We start from the raw sequence: 20,434 nt of genomic DNA, 5'->3' as shown, positions 1-20,434 counted from the left end.
TTAAAAATCTTTTTAATACGTAGTGGATATGACCCAGTCTGTCATGCGTAAAGCCCTCACCACCATTGAGCACTGTTGGGGGAAAGCAGCATTCATTATCAGGGATCTTCACCACCCAGGTTATGCTCTCTTTAGGAAGAAGCTACAGGAGCCTCAGGGCTCATACCTCCAGAAACAGTTATTACTCCTCAACCATGGGGTCCGAGTCCATAGGACACTCAAAGCTGCTGCACAGGTTGACTCTGTGGTTAAGAAAGCATTGACCTTCATGAATCGCGAGATTAAGTTTAGGAGCTAAGGGGTAATGTTGCAGCTATGTAGGTCCCTGGTCGGACCCCACTTGGAGTACTGTGCTCAGTTCTGGTCGCCTCACTATAAGAAGGATGTGGAAACCATAGAAAGGGTGCAGAGGAGATTTACAAAGAGGTTGAGTGAACTCGGCCTTTTTTCTTTGGAGCGACTGAGGATGAAAGGTGACCTGATAGAGGTGTATAAGGTGATGAGAAGCATTGATCATGTGGATAGTCAGAGGCTTTTTCCCAGGGCTGAAATGGCTAGCACGAGAGGGCACAGTTTGAAAGTGTTTGGAAGTAGGTGTAGAGGAGATGTCAGGGGTTAGTTTTTTACGCAGAGACAGACATACTTTATTGATCCCAAGGGAACTTGGGTTTTGTTACAGCCGCACCAACCAAGAATAGTGAAGAAATATAACAATCTAAGACCATAAATAATTAAATAATAATAAGTCAATCATGCCAAGTGGAAATAAGTCCAGGACTAGCCTATTGACTCAGAGTGTCTGACACTCCTAGGGAGGAGTTGTAAAGTTTGATAGCCACAGGTAGGAATGACTTCCTATGACGCTCAGTGTTACATCTCGGTGGAATGAGTCTCTGGTTGAAAGTACTCCTGTGCCTAACCAGTACATTATGAAGTGGATGGGAGTCATTGTCCAAGATGGCATGCAACTTGGACAGCATCCTCTGTGCAGACACCACCGTCAGAGAGTCTAGTTCCACCCCCACAACATCACTGGCCTTACGAATGAGTATGTTGATTCTGTTGGTGTCTGCTACCCTCAGCCTGCTGCCCCAGCACACAACACAGAGAGAGTGGTAAGTGCATGGAATGGGCTGCCAGCGACGTTGGTGGAGGCGGATAACATAAGGTCTTTTAAGAGACTCCTGGATAGGTACATGGAGCTTAGAAAAACAGAGGGCTATGTAAAAACAGAGGGCACAGAGCCTAGGTAATTTCTAAGGTAGGGACATGTTCGGCACAGCTTTGTGGGCCGAAGGGCCTGTATTGTGCTGTAGGTTTTCTATGCTTCATGACTCTCTTTAAAGCACTCTTTAGCTCATGTTCTTGTTAGTACTTATTTATTAATGTTATTTCTTTCTTTTTGCATTTGTACAGTTTGTAGTGTTTTGCATGCTGATTGAATGCCCTGTTGGTGTAGTTTTTCATTCATTCTATTCATGATTATTATTCTAATGTGAATTTATTGAATCTCAGGGTTGTATATGGTGACATGTGTACTTTAATATACATTTATCTTGAACTTTGAAATTCTGAAATTGCTTCTGAAGACTTTTTCATTGAAAGAAAATCAGGATCACATCCCTGGAGGCAAAACATTTTTAAGGACTCTTATGTGAAGTGTTAGTAGGAAAGGCTGAAAATAAACAGAGCCCCCATCCACTGCAATACTAACCACTGGCACTGAATACTCCCAGGTCAGACATAGCAGAATAAATTCCCTGAGCACCAGCCCAACTGCATGGCATAATCCAATTTCCATACCTCTCCGTGTGAGTGTACCAAATTATCAAACTACGCACACTCTATGAATAACTGTAACTCACCTAACAGAAGACAGACTTTGAAAAAGCCAGTCTTTAATGACATTCACTGTTAATTACCTCTGTGTATTGGGCATTAAACTCCGATAGTTCTGCCTGAGGTATGGAATCAAGCTGAGCACAATGATGAATGGGCACCACAGTAGCGTAGCAGTTAACATGATGCTATTGCAGCTCGGGGTATTCAGGAGTTTGGAGTTTAATTCTGCCGCTGTGTGTAAGGGGTTTCTGTACTTCCTCCCTGTATAATGTGTGGATTTTCTCTTGGTGTTCTGGTTGCCTCCCACGGTCCAAAGACTTACTGGGTAGGTTAATTTGTCATTGTAAATTGTCCTGTGATTAGGTTAGGATTAATCAGGGTTATAGAGTTGTGGGGGGGGGGGTGCGGCTTGGTTTAAAGGGCTGGAAGGGCCTAATCAGTGCTGTATCACTAAATAAATAAAATAAATGATTCATTGAAATGGACCACAGAAAACACATTTCACTCAGAGGGCAGTAAAGATATTAATTGATTTTGTCAATTGATTTATGTTTTTACATTGCTCAAGTTAGAAGTAAATTTGTGAATTGAGAAATAATTTTTGTTTCTATCAGTGTTAAACAAATTTGGGATAAAGTTGTGCCATATTGATACTGTGCCTGTTGGTGGATGCAACTTAAGGTGCCAGCTTTGGTTCATTTGTGTCATGAGTCATACGTTCATGGTTTGAAATCTCAACCTAGAAGATGAGAGTGTCATTTATGCTGAAGCTTCATAGAGCAATACACACAAAATGCTGGAGGAACTCAGCAAGTCAGTCGATGTTTTCGGGCCAAGACCTTTCATCGCGACTGGAAAGGAAGGGGGGAGAAGTCAGAATTAGAAGTGGGGGGGGGGGAGAGGAAGGAATACAAGCTAGAAGATTATGGGTGAAGCAATGTGGGGAACATAGAATAGTACAGCACATTACAGGGCCTTCGGCCCACAATGTTGTGCCGACCCTCAAACCCTGCCTCCCATATAACCCCCAAAGGGGTGATGAAGCCAGAAGCTGGGAGGTGATAGGTGGAAGAGCTAAAGGGCAGGAGAAGAAGCAACAAGGAGAAGAAGCAGGAGAAGGAGAGGAGTGTTGACCATGGGAGTAAAGGAAGGAGGTGGGGCATCAGGGGTGAGTGGATAGGTAGATGAGGGAAAGAAAAAAGGAAAGAAGGGAGTCAGAGTGGGGAATGGAAGAAGAGGGAAGGGGGAGTTAGAGAAATCGATATAAGTGCTATCAAGTTGGAAGCAGAATATGAGGTATTGCTTCTCCAGCCTGATTCAATACTATATTATGCTAGCTTTCTCTCTATAACAATGTTGATGCTTTTCACAACTACAGTCTCTTCGAGATATTGAGCACTTTGAGACATTCGGAGCTTATTGAAAAGCTTTACAAGTCTATTTTCACCATAAATGTTGTAGCAGCCATGCAAAAAGATTGGGTTCAAAGCAAAAGATACTGGAAATACTCAGCTAGTCAGCCAACATCTGTGGAAGTTAATATTTCAGGATGAAATGAAACAAGCTTCAACATTCAGAGAAAGAGAGAAGATATATGATAGAATCTAAAGCAGGAGAGCTTAAATGGCAATAGTGAAAAGGTGAGAAAACAGGACAAATAAGGTAACTTAAGTCTGTGAATAGTTAAAGTAATCTTGTGAAATTCCAGAGGAAACAATTGTGAATGTTTGATATGTAAATGAAAAGGCAGGAACTGTTGATAATCTGAAATTGTTGAATTCGGTGTTGAGTGATTCGGTGTCACCTGATGGTGACTTTGATTAGTCTGGCTTTCCTGCACATGAGCGTTCCTGGTATTTGACATTGGCTTTGTGGGAGAAACCAGAGAGTGACAGTAGATGATTGCCTCTCAGACTGGAGGCCTGTGCTCATGATGTATTGACCTTTCCCTCACCATCACTGGCTTCCAGATGTTCCTACATTATAGCATTACAGTGCCTCGGCAGACTGTATTTGTAACTAATTAAACTATCATTAAATTTCTAACTATTATAACTATCATTAAAACTGATTTCCTTTTTAATTTTAAAAGTTTGCAAGAGAGAAGCATTTCAAAGCTGAGAGCTCTATGGTTTATAAGATCCTGAGTACTGGAGAAGTTGACTGCAGCAACACATTGGAGGACGACATGGACCCAGACCTTCCTGGACAAGCAATTGTTTACCGATCTGCTCGGCAGTCCGTTTATGGCATTCTTCTAGCAGCTGAATCATGTAGGAATATTTTAAATACTTCGATCCTTCAAATGACAGGTGACACAGTTTCAGGTACCAACAACATCTTGCATCATTCCATAGACCTGGAGGAGTTTCATGAGGATGTTGAACCCTCAGGGTAATAATCAAGTGGCACTGCTGCTGTTAGGGCAACTTGACCGTTTAACAGGATCAATTTTGCCATTCAAGTGTCAGGGGAAAATAAGGATAGTTTTATTTCCTTACAATCCCAACATGACAATTAACCTTGATGTGAAAAGGACTTGCAGACCGCTTACAAAATGATTCCTTTGTATATAAATCCAAGAATAAACATTTATACATTGCAGAAGATCTGTACTATTATATTTACGTCTGTTTTCCCAAAATTCATACATCTCATTAGTTTCTTACATTAGCTGGTTCTTCACCATTCAGTCATGCATATGTGGAACCATAACACCCAACATCAACAGAGTCTTGAGTTTATATATTAGCTGTAACATAGAAGAACATCCCATGGTCCATCAGGCTCCTGAACCAGCATGGATAACTTCTCACCTCAGCTCTGAAGTGACCCTACAACCTGTAGACATATTTTCAAGAACTGTAAAATTCATGTTCTCAGCATTTACTTTTTTATTAGTATTTGAACAATCAGTCTTAATTTGGACATCAGTTGCTTGTCAGTCTTTGTTTATGTACAGTATGGTTCTTCATAAATCCTGTTGTAAGTCTTCATTTTCCTGTAAATAAAGCCAGCTAGGAAATGAATCTCAAGGTAAGAAATACACACTCTGATAATAAATTTACTTTGACTTTGATCCTAATAAGAAGTTAGCACAGAGAAGGAAATATCAGATGACTAAAAACTTTTTTGGATGGTCGGGTTTTAAATAAAGGGAAGTTAGTATTCATGAATTTATAGCCAAGGGCACTAAATAATGGTGAAGCAAGAGACTACAAATCCTGTCATCTGCAGCAGAAAATAGCTGTGCTAGAGGAACTCAGTAGGTTAAGCAGCAACTGTGGTTAGTAAATGTTTGGAGTTGAGACCCTACCCCAGGATTGAGAGTGTAGAGGAGAAATAGCCAGTGTGAAGAGGTGAGAGGGCAGCATGAGGTGAGGCAGGGCTGGGCAGGCAATAGGTGAGGTGGGAGATGATGGGACAGGGGGAAACTGAAGACATGTCCTCCAATAAATGCAAACACGAGGAAATCTGCAGATGCTGGAAACTCAAGCAACACACACAAAATGCTGATGGAACGCAACAGGCCAGGCAGCATCTATAGGGAGAAGTGCTGTCGACGTTTCCGGCCGAGACCCTTCGTCAGGACTGACTGTTAGTCCTGATGAAGGGTCCCGGCCCAAAACCTCGACAGCACTTCTCCCTATAGATGCTGCCTGGCTTGCTGCATACCACCAGCATATTGTGTGTGTTCCCCCAATAAATGAGTGTTTTTTAAAAATCTGGAATGCGCAAAATATTTGAACTGAAGGAACACAGAAAGCTCGATTTTCTTTTAAAAGGTTACAGAGATAGGAGGTTTGAGTCCAGTGAGACATTTTGTAACTAAGAGGGAAAGTTTCTAGCTCAACAATACTGTCATTTTAAGTCAGGTGGAATAATATTAATGGGTAAAAGAGGTGGTGCAAGTTAGTCTACAGACAATTTGAATCAATTAAGTTCATAAAAGTAGAAGGTGCAGCTCGCCAGAGAACATAAAATATCAAAGCAGTAGTAGCATCATGGTCCCTTGAACCTGTTCCATCTATCCTGAAGATCATAGGTCATCCTGTGTATTTCCTATCTGATCCTTGTAATTCCTTGGTACTCAAAATTATATTCATAGTACCATAGAACATTACAGCACAAAAACAGGACTTTTCGCCCTTCTTGGCTGTGCCAAACCATTTTTTCTGCCTAGTCCCACTGACCTGCAGCCGGCCCATATCCCTCCATACACCCGTCATCCATGTATGTACCTGCAAGTTTTTCTTAAATGTTAAAAGTGAGCCCGCATTTACCACTTCATCTGGCAGCTCATTCCACACTCCCACCACTTTGTGTGAAGAAGCCCCCCATAATGTTCCCTTTAAACTTTTCCCCCTTCACCCTTAACCCATGTCCTTTGGTTTTTTCTCCCCTAACCTCAGGTGAAAAAGCCTGTGCATTCATTCTATCTATACCCATTATAATTTTATACACCTCTATCAAATCTCCCCTCATTCTTCTACTTTTTATACGCCTCAAACACCTTATTTGCTCCCTATTTCCTATACACATCATACACCTCTCTCTTCTTTATCAGAGTTCCAATATCCCTAGAGTACCAAGATTCCTTATTCTTATTCACTTTGCCTTTAATCCTGACAGGAACATACAAACTCTGCACTCTCAAAATTTCTCCTTTGAAGGCCTCCCACTTACTAATCACATCCCTGCCAGAAAACAACCTGTCCCAATCCACACTTTTTAGATCCTTTCTCATTTCTTCAAATTTGGCCTTTTTCCAGTTTAGAACCTCAACCCAAGAACTAGATCTATCTTTATCCATGATCAAGTTGAAACTAGTGGTGTTATGATCTCTGGAACCAAAGTGTTTCCCTACACACACTTCCGTCACCTGTCCTAACTCGTTTCCTAATAGGAGATCTAATATTGCATCCTCTCTCGTCGGTGCCTCTATACATTGACGTAGAAAACTTTCCTGAACACATATTACAAACCCTAACCCGTCTAGATCTTTAACAGTATGGGAGTCCCAATCAATATGTGGAAAATTAAAATCCTGTTTCCTGCAGTTGTCTGCTATCTCTCTGCAGATTTGCTCTTCCAATTCTCGCTGACTATTGGGTGGTCTATAATGCAACCCCATTAATGTGGTCATTCCTGTGTTTCAGTTCCACCCTCATGGCCGAGGTAGACAAGCCCTCTAATCTGTCCTGCCTGAGCACTGCTGTAACATTTTCCCTGAATAGCATCTGAGCCTTGACTGTACTCACTATTAAAGCAAACTCAGTCCTTTGGGTTAGTAGAGATTTTCAAAGTTCTGTAACCCTCTAAATAAAGAAATTTCTCCTCAGCCCAGTCCTGAAGAGGCACCCATAATCCTCAGACATTGATTCTTAATTCAAAGTTCAAAATAAATTTATTCTTCCAGTACATACATATCACCATACACTAACTTGAGATTGATTATCTTATGGACTTTCACAGTAGATACAAAAAAACACAATAGAATCAATGAAAAACTACACACACAAAGACAAACAACCAACCAATATACAGAAGAAGACAAACTGTAATTACAATGAAAAACTTGAGAACATGGTAAAGGACCTTCAGAACATGATGAATGAAAATTCTGATCTTTGCACTAAATAGCAGTTGTCTCTTGCATTTATTCTTTCAACCCTTTCAGAATCTAGAAGATCAGCTTTCATTCTAAGCTCCAGTTAATATAGGCCAGGCTTCCTGAGACACTATTTGTAGAACAGCTTTCTCATCCTAAAGGCACCTCTGGGATGATTCCTTTGTGTCTAAAACAAGACCACTGTGGATTAGAAGTCTTTTTGGCTATGAGAATGTTCTAGCCAGAGTGAGGTGCTGGTCAGGTGAGGAAAAGAGAAAGGGTGGGAGGGGAACTAGATTACAAAAAGGAAAAAAAAATGGGGGTGGGGGGAGAGAAATTACCAGAAGCTAGAGAAATTAACGATCATGCCATCAGGCTGGAGATCACATTTATGACACAGGACAGAAAACACTTAAAATAATGCAGACCTATTTTGAACTACCACCAGAGTGGATTAACTGGATAGCACTTTCAAAGAGCTGGCATTAGGAAGATGAACTAAATTGAGTTTGTCAATGCTATCTAATTCTATGATGTTTAGAATAGATCTTGTTAAAATACACTGACTTGAGAATTAGACGCTATGGATTCATTGTCAGGGGAAGACAACACAGGCCCATGAGAATTAGACGAGCTCTTATCATTCTGAAAAGCTCTATGATTTTAATGTTTTGTAAATTAGCTAAAAAGAGATATCCTGTTCATCTGTTAATCCTGTTTGAAATTCCTTATGTCCAGATGCCCAGCCTAATTCTGCCACATCATGCCGTACCATAAAGGAATGGTTTGTATATCCAGGTAACCTGCTTCAGCAGCCAGATCTTGTGCCAGCTCTACCACCAGAACTACCAGGTACTTGCAGTCTTTTTTGTCTTGCTGTGTTTTGACATATGTAGCAGGGAAAAAAGTGAATGGGCTTAATCCATAGCACCTTTTATGTCTCCAGTGTGATATTGTTGCATTGTACAAACAATTCAGTACCTTTGAATTGGAATGACTCTTGCAGGAAATCTGGCTCCCAGGCTGCACCCAGATAAGAACTTCTAAACACCATTGAGACAGATAATTGGTAAACCTTTTACTTCGGCATTGAATGAGGAACTTGTAACATCTCCAGCGCTCCTGGATGTTCGTTATCTTGGGAATGCAGGATACTAACATCAACTGCAGAGACTGGAGCAGGTCTGCTCAATGAAAGCAAATAATTTTAGTTTTAATAGGAACACACAAAATACTGAAGTAAATCAAGAAGTCAGACAGCATCGATGGAAGGGAATAAACAGTCAATGTTTTGGGCCGAGGCCCTTCACTAGATCTTGAAATGTCGTCATTCCAGTTTTAATATCTCCAATAATAAATCAATCCTTTGTTTGCAGGAGGAATTCCAGATCTACAAACCTTGTGGCTAGCAGAAGGATCAGTGGTTGAGGAATTGCGCTACCGCACATTTCTCGCGTGCTTTGGCATACAGGATTATATTGAGGAATTTCAACATCTGAAAGATCCCACAGTTGCTGCCGTTTGCTGCCTGCTCGCCTATATCACACTGCAGGTGAGGAGAAGCAATGCATGTTTCAGTCATGGTAATAATGCCATCAAAACCACCAGGTTTTCGTGACATCATTATGATACTATGTTTGCCACCAATAATGAGGGAGTCTTTCTTGTTCATTCAGTGAAAGTATTCTCGGTCGCCACTTTATCAGGTGCATGCAAATATCTAATCAGCCATCATGGTGCAGCAACTCAATGCATGAAAGCATGCAGACATGGTCAAACAGTTCAGTTGTTCAGACCAAACATCAGAATAAGGAAACAATGTGATCTAAGTGACTTTGATCATGGAATGATTGCTAGTGCCAGACAGGGCGGTTTTTTGAGATTTTCACCCTCAACAGTCTCTAGAGTTTATGAAGAATGGTGTGAAAACAATGGATCTTGCAGTTCTGTCAGTGAAAATGCTTTGTTAATGAGAGAGAGGTCAGAGGTTGTGCAGATTGTAACTGGATAGTCTAGAGGAAATTATGTGCAAGACACCCATAGGAAAGTATACCCACAGAATGATTTCAAAATTCAGTATGATCTTATGGTAGGTTGGAAATGGTCTACTGTGATTCCAGTGTTTTAAATGTATAACATTGCTTGTTTCAGGTAAGCACATTATCTCTGGAGGACCTGAATGCATATTTGGCCCAGATGCTATGTATTCAAGACAAGTCAGCTGACCAGCTCAGTCAGATACAGGTACGTGATGTTACATGTCCCTGATAATTTTCACTTCACCTTTCCTAGTTTTTAGCACACACAATCTGTGTTACCGTCTACTGAATAAATTGATCTCTGTAATTAATATTCCATTTATAGAAGTAAGCTAGGTTCCAAAGCAAAACTACAGTTTCACGGAGTGCTTGCTTACCTGTGACAAAAGCAGATTGTACCAGAATTCAGTGGGTTAGTTTAACGACTTGAAAACTCCAAGTGCATGTTAAACTGTTTAAACTCAATTAGTACAAGTCTTTTAAATATTTGGCATGAATGATATTGACAGCTGCCATCCTTCCATTTGCAGGGAGTTTCACTACAGACCCATTCCCGCCTCATGCAACTGAGACCCAAGTCCATCTAGAACTCAAGGTCATGGGTTAAAGGTGAAAGGTGAAATGTTTAAGGGGAACATGAGAGGGAGCTATTTCACTCAGAGGATGGTGAGAATGTGGAATGAGCTTCCTGCAAAAATCGTGGATGCGGGATTGATTTCAGTGTCGGATCTTGGGGTCCAAGTCCTTGGGACACTCAAAGCATTCGCGCAGGTTGACTCTGTGGTTAAGAAGGCATACGGTGTATTGGCCTTCATCAATTGTGGAATTGAATTTAGGAGCCAAGAGGTAATGTTACAGCTATATAGGACCCTGGTCAGACCCCACTTAGAGTACTGTGCTCAGTTCTGGTCGCCTCACTACAGGAAGGATGTGGTAACTATAGAAAGGGTGCAGAGGAGATTTACAAGGATGTTGCCTGGATTGGGGAGCATGCCTTATGAGAATAAGTTGAGTGAACTTGGCCTTTTCTCCTTGGAGCGACAGAGGATGAGACGGAGATTGATCGTGTGGATAGTCAGAGGCTTTTCCCCAGGGCTGAAATGGTTGTCACAAGAGGACACAGGTTTAAGGTGCTGGGAAACAGGTACAGAGGAGATGTCAGGGATAAGTTTTTACTCAGAGAGTGGTGAGTGCGTAGAATGGGCTGCCGGCAATGGTGGTGGAGGCGGATATGATAGGGTCTTTTAAGAGACTTTTAGGTAGGTACATGGAGCTTAGTAAAACAGAGGGCTATGGGTAAGCCTATTAATTTCTAAGGTAAGGACATGTTCGGCATAGCTTTGTAGGCCAAAGGGCTTGTAGGTTTTCTGTTAAATTAGGCACATGGATAGGAGGGAAATGGGGGGCTACAACTGGGTGAGAGTTGCAGAATACAATGACTTGTAAAAGTATTCAGCCCCAACCCTTTGTTCACATAACTGACTATTACAACTAAGAATATTAATCAATTTAACTGAGAGTTTTTACTTATGAATCACAATGCTTCACAGAATCAGATGTTTCACAGCGAACCCCAAAATACAATAAACTAAAAGTTCAAAAGTAATCATCAGCTGAAATATCATCAGTTCAAAAGTAATCATCCTTATTTGCTCAAGCTAGTAGGCCTCCGTTAGTCTCGATAGACCATGGATTTGTGCCTTGGAAAGTTTTCAGGACGCAAGCCTGGGCAAGGTTTTTTTTTTATGGAAGATGGGCAGCTGCCCAAGCTGCAAGTCTCCCCTCTCCAAGCCACCAATGTTGTCCAAGGGAAGGGCATTAGGACCTATATAGCTTGGCACCGGTGTCGTCGCACAGCAAAGTGTGGTTAAGTGCCTTGCTCAAGGACACACACACAGAGCCTCAGTCAAGGCTCGAACTAGCGACCTTCAGATCACTAAACAAACAGCATGGCCACGTGCCAACACATTACAATCAATAGTCTTTTTGGATGAGTCTATATTAGCTTTGCACAACGTGATGGAACAAGACTTGCCCATTCCTCCTTGCAAAATTGCTCAAGCTGTGCCAAGTTTGTTGAGGAGTGGCAGTGGACAGTAATCTTGAGGTCTTGCCAGGGTTAAGGTCAGGACTCTGACTGGGCCACTCAAGGACATTAACTTTCTTCATTTGAAGCCACTTTGGTTAGTCTGGCTGTGTGCTTTTTGTCGTTGTCCTATTGGAAAACAAACTTCCTCACTAGATTAAGCTTTCTGGCAGAGGCTAGCAAGTTTTATCCAGGATTTCCAATCCCTGCTGCTGAAAAACATCCAGTTAACATGATGCTACCTCCACCATACTTTACAGTAGGGATGGTGTTACCTGGCTGATGTACAGTATTAGTTTTACACTACGTGTATGGCTTAGTGATGAGGCCAGAAAGTTCCACCTTAGTCTCATCTGACCACAAGACCTTTTCACCCATCTTTACAGTATTTTCTAATTGACACATTGCAAAATTTTTCTGGGCAAGGATATTCTTTTTATTTAGCCTGGTCTCCTTCCTTGTCACTCTTCCATAAATATCTTTTTTGTGTAAGGTCTTAGAGATTGTGGGTCGCCTGTATTGTAAAGCATTTTGCTAACCACTAGACTCTGTGCCACCCATACTGTTACCATACTGTTCTTCTCTGACAGCTGAGTTTAGAGGGGCAACCTGACAGTTTGGCTTTGGTTTCACAATGGTCTACACTGAGCTCTGAGAAATGTTCAGTGTCTTTGAGACGGTCTTGTACCCTTCCCCAGATTTGAGCTTCTCTATCCTCATTTCCCTAACTTGTCTTGAATGCTCTTTTGTCTTCATTTTGGTTTGGTCTGTTGAAAATCTACCATACAAGCATACAGACATGGATAAGAGGTTAAATTCTTGTTCAGACCAAACATCAGAATGGGGAGGAAATGTGATTTAAGTGACTTTGAATGTGAAATGACTGTTGGTGCCAGATAGGGTGGTTTGAGTGGCTCAGAAGCTGCTGATCCCTGGGGTTTTCAGCATAACCATCTCTGGAGTTAACAGAGAATGGAGTTATAAACAAAAAATAATCCAGTGAGCAAAATGTCTTGTTAATGAGAGAGATCAGAGGAGAAAGGTGAAGCTGGTTCAAGCTGACAGGAAGGTGATAGTAACTCAAATAACCACTTCTTACAACAATGGTGTGCAGAAGAGCGTATTTCTTAAGCCATAAAAGATAGGTTCTAGCAGAGTGGCCATTGTCGGAGTGGGGCTGGAGTCAGAGTGAGAACTTGGAGGCTTTGGCTCGAGAAGCTTCAACAAGAAGAGGCTGAAGCCAAAGAAGCAGGTAAGAAGGGTAGGATTTTCCTCTTGTTATTGCTGATTTGGTCTTGGTTGCCCATTGTACAGTGCAGGCAGGATGGCTGATATGGCAGTGGAATGCTCCTCCTGTAGGATGTGGGAATTCATGGAACCTGATGGTCTCCCTGATGACTACACCTGCAGGAGGTTCATCCAACTCCAACTCCTGAAAGACCGCATTAAGGAGCTGGAGCTGGATGAACTAAGGATCATGCGGGAGGATGAACAATTGATAGATACGACTTTTGAGCAGGTGGTTGCACCCAGAGTGCAGAATTCAGTGAGTAGATGGGTAAACACAGAGAGATGTAAAGGAAGAGAGAAGTCAGTGCAGAATCCCCCTGTGGCCATTCCCCTCAATAACAGGTATACCACTTTGGATACTGATGAGGGGGATGACTTGTCTGGGCAAGGCAGCAGCAGCCAGACCAATAACACTGTGGTCGACTCTGAGCCTCACAAGGTTAGGGTGAAGTCAAGCAGAGCAATAGTCATAGGGGACTCAGTAGTTAGGGGGACAGATAGGAGATTCGGCAGCAGCAAAAGAGACACCAGGATAGTGTGTTGTCCCCCGGGTGTTAGGGTCTCAGATGTCTCCAATCAGTTGCGGAATATTCTTGAAGGGGAGGGTGAGCAGCTGGAGGTTGTGGCACATGTTGGTACCAATGACATAGGTAGGAGAGGGGTAGATGTCCTGTGCAGTAAGCTTAGGTAGTTAGAAAGGAGGCTGAAGAGCAGAACCTCCAGGGTGGTAATCCCCAGATTACTCCTGGTGCAAATTACTAGGGAAGGTCAGAGCTGGAAGATAGAGCAGACGAATGAGTGGCTGAGGAGATGGTGCAGGGGGCAGGGTTTTAAGTTCTTTGGAACTTTTTCTGGGGAAGAGGTGACCTGTACAAATGGGACCGGTTGCACCTGAACTGGAGGGGAACCAATATCTTGGGAGGGAGGTTCACTAATACTGTTGGGAGGGTTTAAGCTAGATTTTCAGGGGAGTGGAAACCAAAGTGCAGAGGCAGAGGATGAGGTTGGTGCACAAATAGAGACAGCTTATAGAGAGTTTGGGAGGAAGGACAAGCAGATGATAGAGCAAAGGACTCAGCCAGATGGTTTGAGATGTGTCTACTTTAATGCAAGGAGTATCATAAACAAGGCGGATGAACTTAGAGTGTGGATCAATACGTGGAACTACGATGTTGTCATTACAGAGACTTGGATGTCTCGAGCAGGAATGGCTGATGAGTGTGCCAGGCTTCAGATGTTTCAGAAAGGACAGAGAGGAAGGCAAAAGATGTGTGGAGTGTCATTGCTAATCAGGGATAGTATCACGGCTGCAGGAAAGGAGGAAGTCATGGAGGGATTGTCTACTGAGTCAGTGTGGGTGGAAGTCAGAAACAGAAAGGAGACAAAAACTCTACTGGGTGTTTTTATAGACCACCCAAGAGTAACAGAAACATTGAGGAGCAGATAGGGAGACAGATTCTGAAATAATATCAGTGTTGTCATGATGGGTGGTTTTAACTTCCCTAATATTGACTGGTATCTCCTTAGATTAAGGGGTTAAGATGGGGTGGAGTTTGTTAGGTGTGTTCAGGAAGGTTTTCTGATACAATATGTAGATAAGCCAACTAAAGGTGAGGTTGTACTTGATCTGGTATTGGGAAATGAACCTGGTCAGGTGTCAGATCTCTCGGTAGGACAGCATTTTAGAGGTAGTGATCACAACTCTATCTCCTTTACCTTAGCACTAGAGAGGGATAGGAGCAGACAGTTTGGGAAAGCATTTGATTATGGTAGGGGGAGATATAATGCTGTTAGGCAGAAACTTGGGAGCAGATGCTGTCAGGGAAATGCATGGCAGAAATGTGGCAAATGTTCAAGGAACATTGGCATGGCATTCCGCATAGGTATGTTCCATTGAGGCAGGGTAAAAGAACCGTGGTGTACAAATGATGTAGAAAATCTAATTAAGAGGAAAAGAAAAGCGTACGAAAGGTTCAAGAAACTATGTACTGGTAGAACTCTAGAAAATTACAAGGTTGGCAGGAAGGAACTCGAGAATGAAATTAGGAGAGCTAGATGGGGTCATGAGAAGGCCTTGGTGAGCAGGATTGAGGAGAACCCCAGGGCATTCTACAAGTATGTGATGGGCAAGAGGATGAGCCGTGAGAGAATAGGACCAATCAGGTGTGATAGTGGAAATGTGTACATGGAGTTGGAAGAGGTAGCAGAGGTACTTAATGAATACTTTGCTTCAGTGTTCACCAGGGTAAAGGACCTTGACAATTTTGGGGATGGCTTACAGCGGACTGAAATGCTTGACCATATAGACTTTAAGAAAGAGGATGTGCTGGAACTTTCGGAAAGCATCAAATTGGCTAAGTCTCTGGGACCGGATGAGATGCACCCCAAGCTACTGTGGGAAGCAAGGGAGCAGATTGCTGAGCCTCTGGCGATGATCTTTGCATCATCAATAGGGATGGGAGAGGTTCCAGAGGATTGGAGGGTTGCAAATGTTGCTCCCTTGTTCACGAAAGGGAGTAGAGATAACCCAGGAAATTATAGACCAATGAGTCTTACTTCAGTGGTGGGCAAGGTGTTGGAGAAGATCCTGAGAGGCAAGACTTATGAGCATTTGGAGAGACACAATCTGAATAGGGATAGTCAGCATGGCTTTGTCGAGGGCAGGTTATGCCTTTTGAGCCTGATTGGATTCTTTGAGGATGTAATAAACCACATTGATGAAGGTAGAGCAGTGGATGTAATGAGTACGGATTTCAGTAAAGGTTCCCCATGCAAGGCTCATTCAGAAAATAAAGAGGCATGGCATCCAAGACCTTGCTTTATGGATCCAGAACTGGCTTGACCACAGAAGGCAAACAGTGGTTGTACACGGGTCATATTCTGCATGGAGGTCGGTGACCAGCGGTATGCCTCAGAAATCTGTTCTGGGACCTCTCCTCTTTGTGATTTTTATAAATGACCTGGATGAGGAAGTAGAAGGGTGGGTTAGTAAGTTTGCTGATGATACAAAAGTTAGGGGTGTTGTGGATAGTCTGGAGGGTTGTCAGAAGTTACAGCAGGACATTGATAGGATGCAGAACTGGGCTGAGAAGTGGCAGATGTTCAACCCAGATAAGTGTGAAGTGGTTCATTTTGGTAGGTCATATTTGAAGACACAATATAATATTAATGGTAAGACTCTTGGCACTGTGGAGGATCAGCGAGATCTTGGAGTCCTTGTTCATAGGACACCCGAAGTTGCTTCACAGGTTGACAATGTTGTTAAGAAGGCGTACGGTGTGTTGGCTTTCATCAGCCATGGGATTGAGTTCAAGATGTAATGTTACAGCTATATAAGACCTTAGGCCCCACTTTGAGTACTGTATTGAGTTCTGGCCACCTCACTACAGGAAGGATGTGGGTTGTATACAAAGAGTGCAGAGGAGATTTACAAGAACGTTGTCTGGATTAGAGAGCATGTTTTATGAGAATAGGTTGAGTGAACTTGTCCTTTTCTCCGTGGAGCGACAGAGGATGAGAGGTGATATGATAAAGGTGTATAAGATGATGAGAGGCATTGATCATGTGGATAGCTAGACACTTTTTCCTGGGGCTTAAAAGTATTAAGTTAGATGAGTCACCGGGTCCGGACGAGCTATACCCCAGGCTACTGTGGGAAGCAAGGGAGGAGTTGCTGAGCCTCTGGCGATGATCTTTGCATTATTAATAGGGATGGGAGAATTATCAGAGGATTGAAGGGTTGCAAATGGCTAACACGAGGGGGCACAGTTTTAAGGTCCTTAGAAGTAGGTACAAGGGGGATGTCAGAGGTAAGTTTTTCATACAGAGAGTGGTGGGTGCATGGAATGCACTGCCAGCGACAGTGATAGAGGCAGATACAATTGGATCTTTTAAGAGACTCTTAGATAGGTTCATGGAGCTTAGAAAAATAGAGGGCTATGCAGTAGGAAAACTCTAGGTGATTGGCACAACAATGTGGGCTGAAGTATGTTCTGTAGATTTCTGTGTTTTATGTTCTAATAAAGTGGCCAGTGAGGATACATGAGACTCAAACCTTGGCCATGGAACCTGACAAACACACTGCACTCCACTCTAATTGTAACCTCACCATCAAGTCCACAGTTAAAGGGTGATTGTTGTAGTTTGGCGGACTGACCTCTATCTTACTGAAGTCAGGTGACAACTTTCAGACACCTCCTCGTACTTACCCCTTGAACAAGGGTACCAGGCCCTTATCTCCCACACCATCATCGACCTTATCGACTCTGAGGATCTCCCATCCACTACCACCAACCTCATATTTCCCTTCACCATGCCTCCTGTTTTGTACCTCCTACCCAAGATCCAGGTAGACCACAAAACAAAATTCTGGAGGAACTCAGCAGGCCTGGTAACATCTATGGAAAAGAGTAGCGTTGACGTTTTGGGCTGATACCCAGCATTAGACCCTTTTCCACAGATGCTGCCTGGCCTGCTGAGTTTGAGTTTCTCCAGCATTTTGTGTGTGTTGCCTGGATTTCCAGCATCTGCAGATTTTCCTCTTGTTTGTCCAGGTAGATTCATTGTTTCTGCTTGTTCTTGCCCTACTGAACTTGTATCTTCATACCTAGATTCAGGTTAATCCCTCCCCGTTTCAGTCCCTTCTTATTTAGATCCGTGATACTTCATATGCTCTGGATCTTTTAAATGACTTCAAATTTCCTGTACACCTCCATTCCCTTATATCCAGTCGAAATACACCCATATCTAGTGCCAATGCACCTCTGTCCCCCATGTCCAGTCCCTATACACCTCCATTCCCCATCAGGAGGGTTCTAAAGCTCTCTGCTTCTGGACACCAGATCCAACTAGTTTCCCTCCACCACCACTCTCCTCCATCAGTGAAACTGGTCCTCATCCTCAATAGCTTCTCCTTCCCACTTCCTTCAAACTAAAGGTGTAGCCATGGACACTTGCAAGGGTCCCAGCTATGCCTGCCTGTTGTCGGCTACATGGAACAGTCCATGTTCCAAGCCTACACTGGTATTGCTCCTCAACCCTTCCTAAGCGACATTGTTAACTGCATTGGTGCTGCCTCCTGCACCCATGCTGAGCTTGTTAACTTAATCAACTTTGCCTTCAACTTCCACCCTGCCCTCAAATTTACCTGCAAACATGAGAAAATCTGCAGATGCTGGAAATTCAAGCCACACACACAAAATGCTGGTGGAACACAGCAGGCCAGGCAGCATCTATAGGGAGAAGCATTGTCAATGTTTCAGGCCGAGACCCTGACGAAGAGTCTCCTTCAAAGAAAGGGGCTTTCCTTCCTCCACCATCAACGTTGCTCTCACCCACATCTCTTCCATTTCACATGTGTCTGCCCTCACCCCGCCCTCCAGCAGAGATACCAGGGATAGGGTTCCTCCTGACCTCACCTACCATCCCACTAGACTCTGCGTCCAGCACATAGTTCTCCATAACTTCTGCCATCTCCAACAGGATCCAGCCACCAAGAACATCTTTCCCACCACCCCCCACCCGATATTCAGCCTTCCACAGGGATCGCTCCTATGCGAATCCCTTGTCTATTCATCCCTCCCTAATGATCTTCCTTCTGGTACTTATCTTGCAAGTGGAACAAGTGTCACACTTCACCCTACACCACCTCCTTCACTACCATTCAGGCCTTCCAGGTGAGGCATCACTTCACCTGTGAGTCTGTTGGGGTCATCGATTGTATCTGGTGCTTCTTATGTGGACTCCTGTGCATCAGTGAGACCAGGCACTTCTCTGAGCACCTCCAGTCATTTCAATTCTACTTCGCATTCCCATTCTGATGGGTCGATCCATGGCCTTGAGGCCACTTTCAGGTGGAGGAGCAACACCTCATATTCCGTTTGGGTAGCCTCCAGCCTGATGGCATGAACATCGATTTCTTCAACTTCTGTAATGGGCCCTCTCCTTTCCTTCACCATTCCCCATTCCATGTCCCCCTCTCACCTTATCTCCTTATCAGTCCATTGACTCCCTCTGGTGCTCCTCACCTTTCCCTTTCTTCTATGGTGCTCTGTCCTCTCCTATCAGGTTCCACCTTCTCCGGTCCTTTATCTTTTTCACCAATCAACTTCTCAGCTTTCTTTACCCCATTTTCACCTATCACCTACTACCTTTACTACTTCCTTCTCTCCCCACCGCCTTCTTACTCTGACTTCTCATCTTTTTTTCCAGTCCTGATGAAAGGCCTTGGTCTGAAACGTCAACTGTTTACTCTTCCATCGATGCTGCTTGACCTGCTGAGTTCCTCCAGTACTCTGTGTGTGTGTTGCTTTGATTTCCAGCATCTGCAGATCTTCTTGTGTTTGAGGATGTTTTTGTCTTTTTAATCACTAATAGAAATACAATTTACAGCATTGTACAATCACCTTGTCTGTAAGTTATAAGGTGGACAACAGTTTGACCTGCATACATCACAAGAAAACAATTAAAGGTAAAATGGAAAGTACTTATAATTTATCTTGAGCAACACATCCAAAATGCTGGAAGAACTCGAAGGCCAGACAGCATCTATGGAAATGAATAAACAGTCAACATTTCAGGCCAAGACCCTTCATCAGGACTGGAAAGGAGATTGGAAAACTCCAGAATAAGAAGGTGGGATGGAGAGTAAGGAGGACTAGCTAGAAGGTGAGAGGTGGGAGGGAAAGGTAAAGGGCTGGAGAAGATTAAATCTGATAGGAGACAAGCGTGGAACATGGAGATAGGGAAGAAGGAGGGGCACCGGAGAGAGATGATAGGCAGGTGAGGAGAAGAGATAAGAGGCCAGAATGGGGGAATAAGAGAAGAGATAAGTGGGGGGGGGGGGGGGGGGGAAGTTACCTGAAGGAGAAATCGATATTCATGGCGTCAGGTTAGAGGCTGCCCAAACAAAGTATAAGATGTTGCTCCTCCACCTGAGAGTGGCGTCTTCGTGACAAAAGTGGAGGGTATGGACTAACATGTCGGAACTGTAATCAAGAATAGAAATTAAAATGGTTAGCCACCAGGAAATCCTGTTATTGGCGTGTGGAGTGGAGGTACTTGAAAAAGAGAACGCCCCCCAAAGGTCTCACCAGTGGAGAGGAGGCCACATTGGGAGCACTGAATGCAGTAGGTGACCCCCAACAAATTCGCAGATAACGTATTGCCTCATCTGGAAGGGCTGTTTAGGCTCGGAATGGAGGTAAGGGAGAAGGTAAATGGACATGTGTAGCATATCTGTTGCTTGCAAGAATATTTGTCGTTGCCAGTGAGGTTACAGGCTGTTGCAGCAGACCTAACCTGAGGGCGGACTTGGGACAGAGCAGGGTGGGGCAACCAATGAAATTGTTCTTTAAAAGAAATGGCAGGGAGCGGCAGAGAGGTCTCCTTTTGCACCATTAGGCATTAGAGCAGAATTAGGCCATTCAGCTCATCGAGTTTGCTTTGTTATTCCATCATGGCTGATTTATTATCCCTCTCGACCCCATTTTCCTGCCTTCTCCTCATTAGCTCACTAATCAAGAGCCCATCAACTTTTGCTTTAAAAATGCCCAATGACTCAGCCAC

The 20,434-nt window shown here is 43.3% G+C and overlaps 1 protein-coding gene across 10 annotated transcripts in view; it reads left to right on the top strand.

The window, feature by feature from the left end:
- Window positions 1-20,434, top strand: part of fam120b (family with sequence similarity 120 member B) — a 199,709-nt gene that overhangs the window by 86,037 nt on the left and 93,238 nt on the right. For all 10 annotated transcript variants that reach the window (XR_009515199.1, XR_009515201.1, XR_009515200.1 and 7 more), the window contains 4 exons: window positions 3,935-4,115; window positions 8,192-8,305; window positions 8,830-9,005; window positions 9,605-9,697. Coding sequence is in view for 7 of the 10 variants with exons in the window: in XM_059986517.1 (XP_059842500.1) it covers window positions 3,935-4,115; window positions 8,192-8,305; window positions 8,830-9,005; window positions 9,605-9,697 (564 nt within the window). In the remaining 3 variants the exon portion in view is untranslated. The remainder of the gene's footprint in view (window positions 1-3,934; window positions 4,116-8,191; window positions 8,306-8,829; window positions 9,006-9,604; window positions 9,698-20,434) is intronic.

This window comes from Hypanus sabinus, chromosome 12, assembly GCF_030144855.1.
Source record: "Hypanus sabinus isolate sHypSab1 chromosome 12, sHypSab1.hap1, whole genome shotgun sequence".
NCBI classification, from domain to species: domain Eukaryota; kingdom Metazoa; phylum Chordata; class Chondrichthyes; order Myliobatiformes; family Dasyatidae; genus Hypanus; species Hypanus sabinus.
Note: the sequence above shows the minus strand (reverse complement) of the source record. Positions and strands in the feature narration are given on the sequence as shown.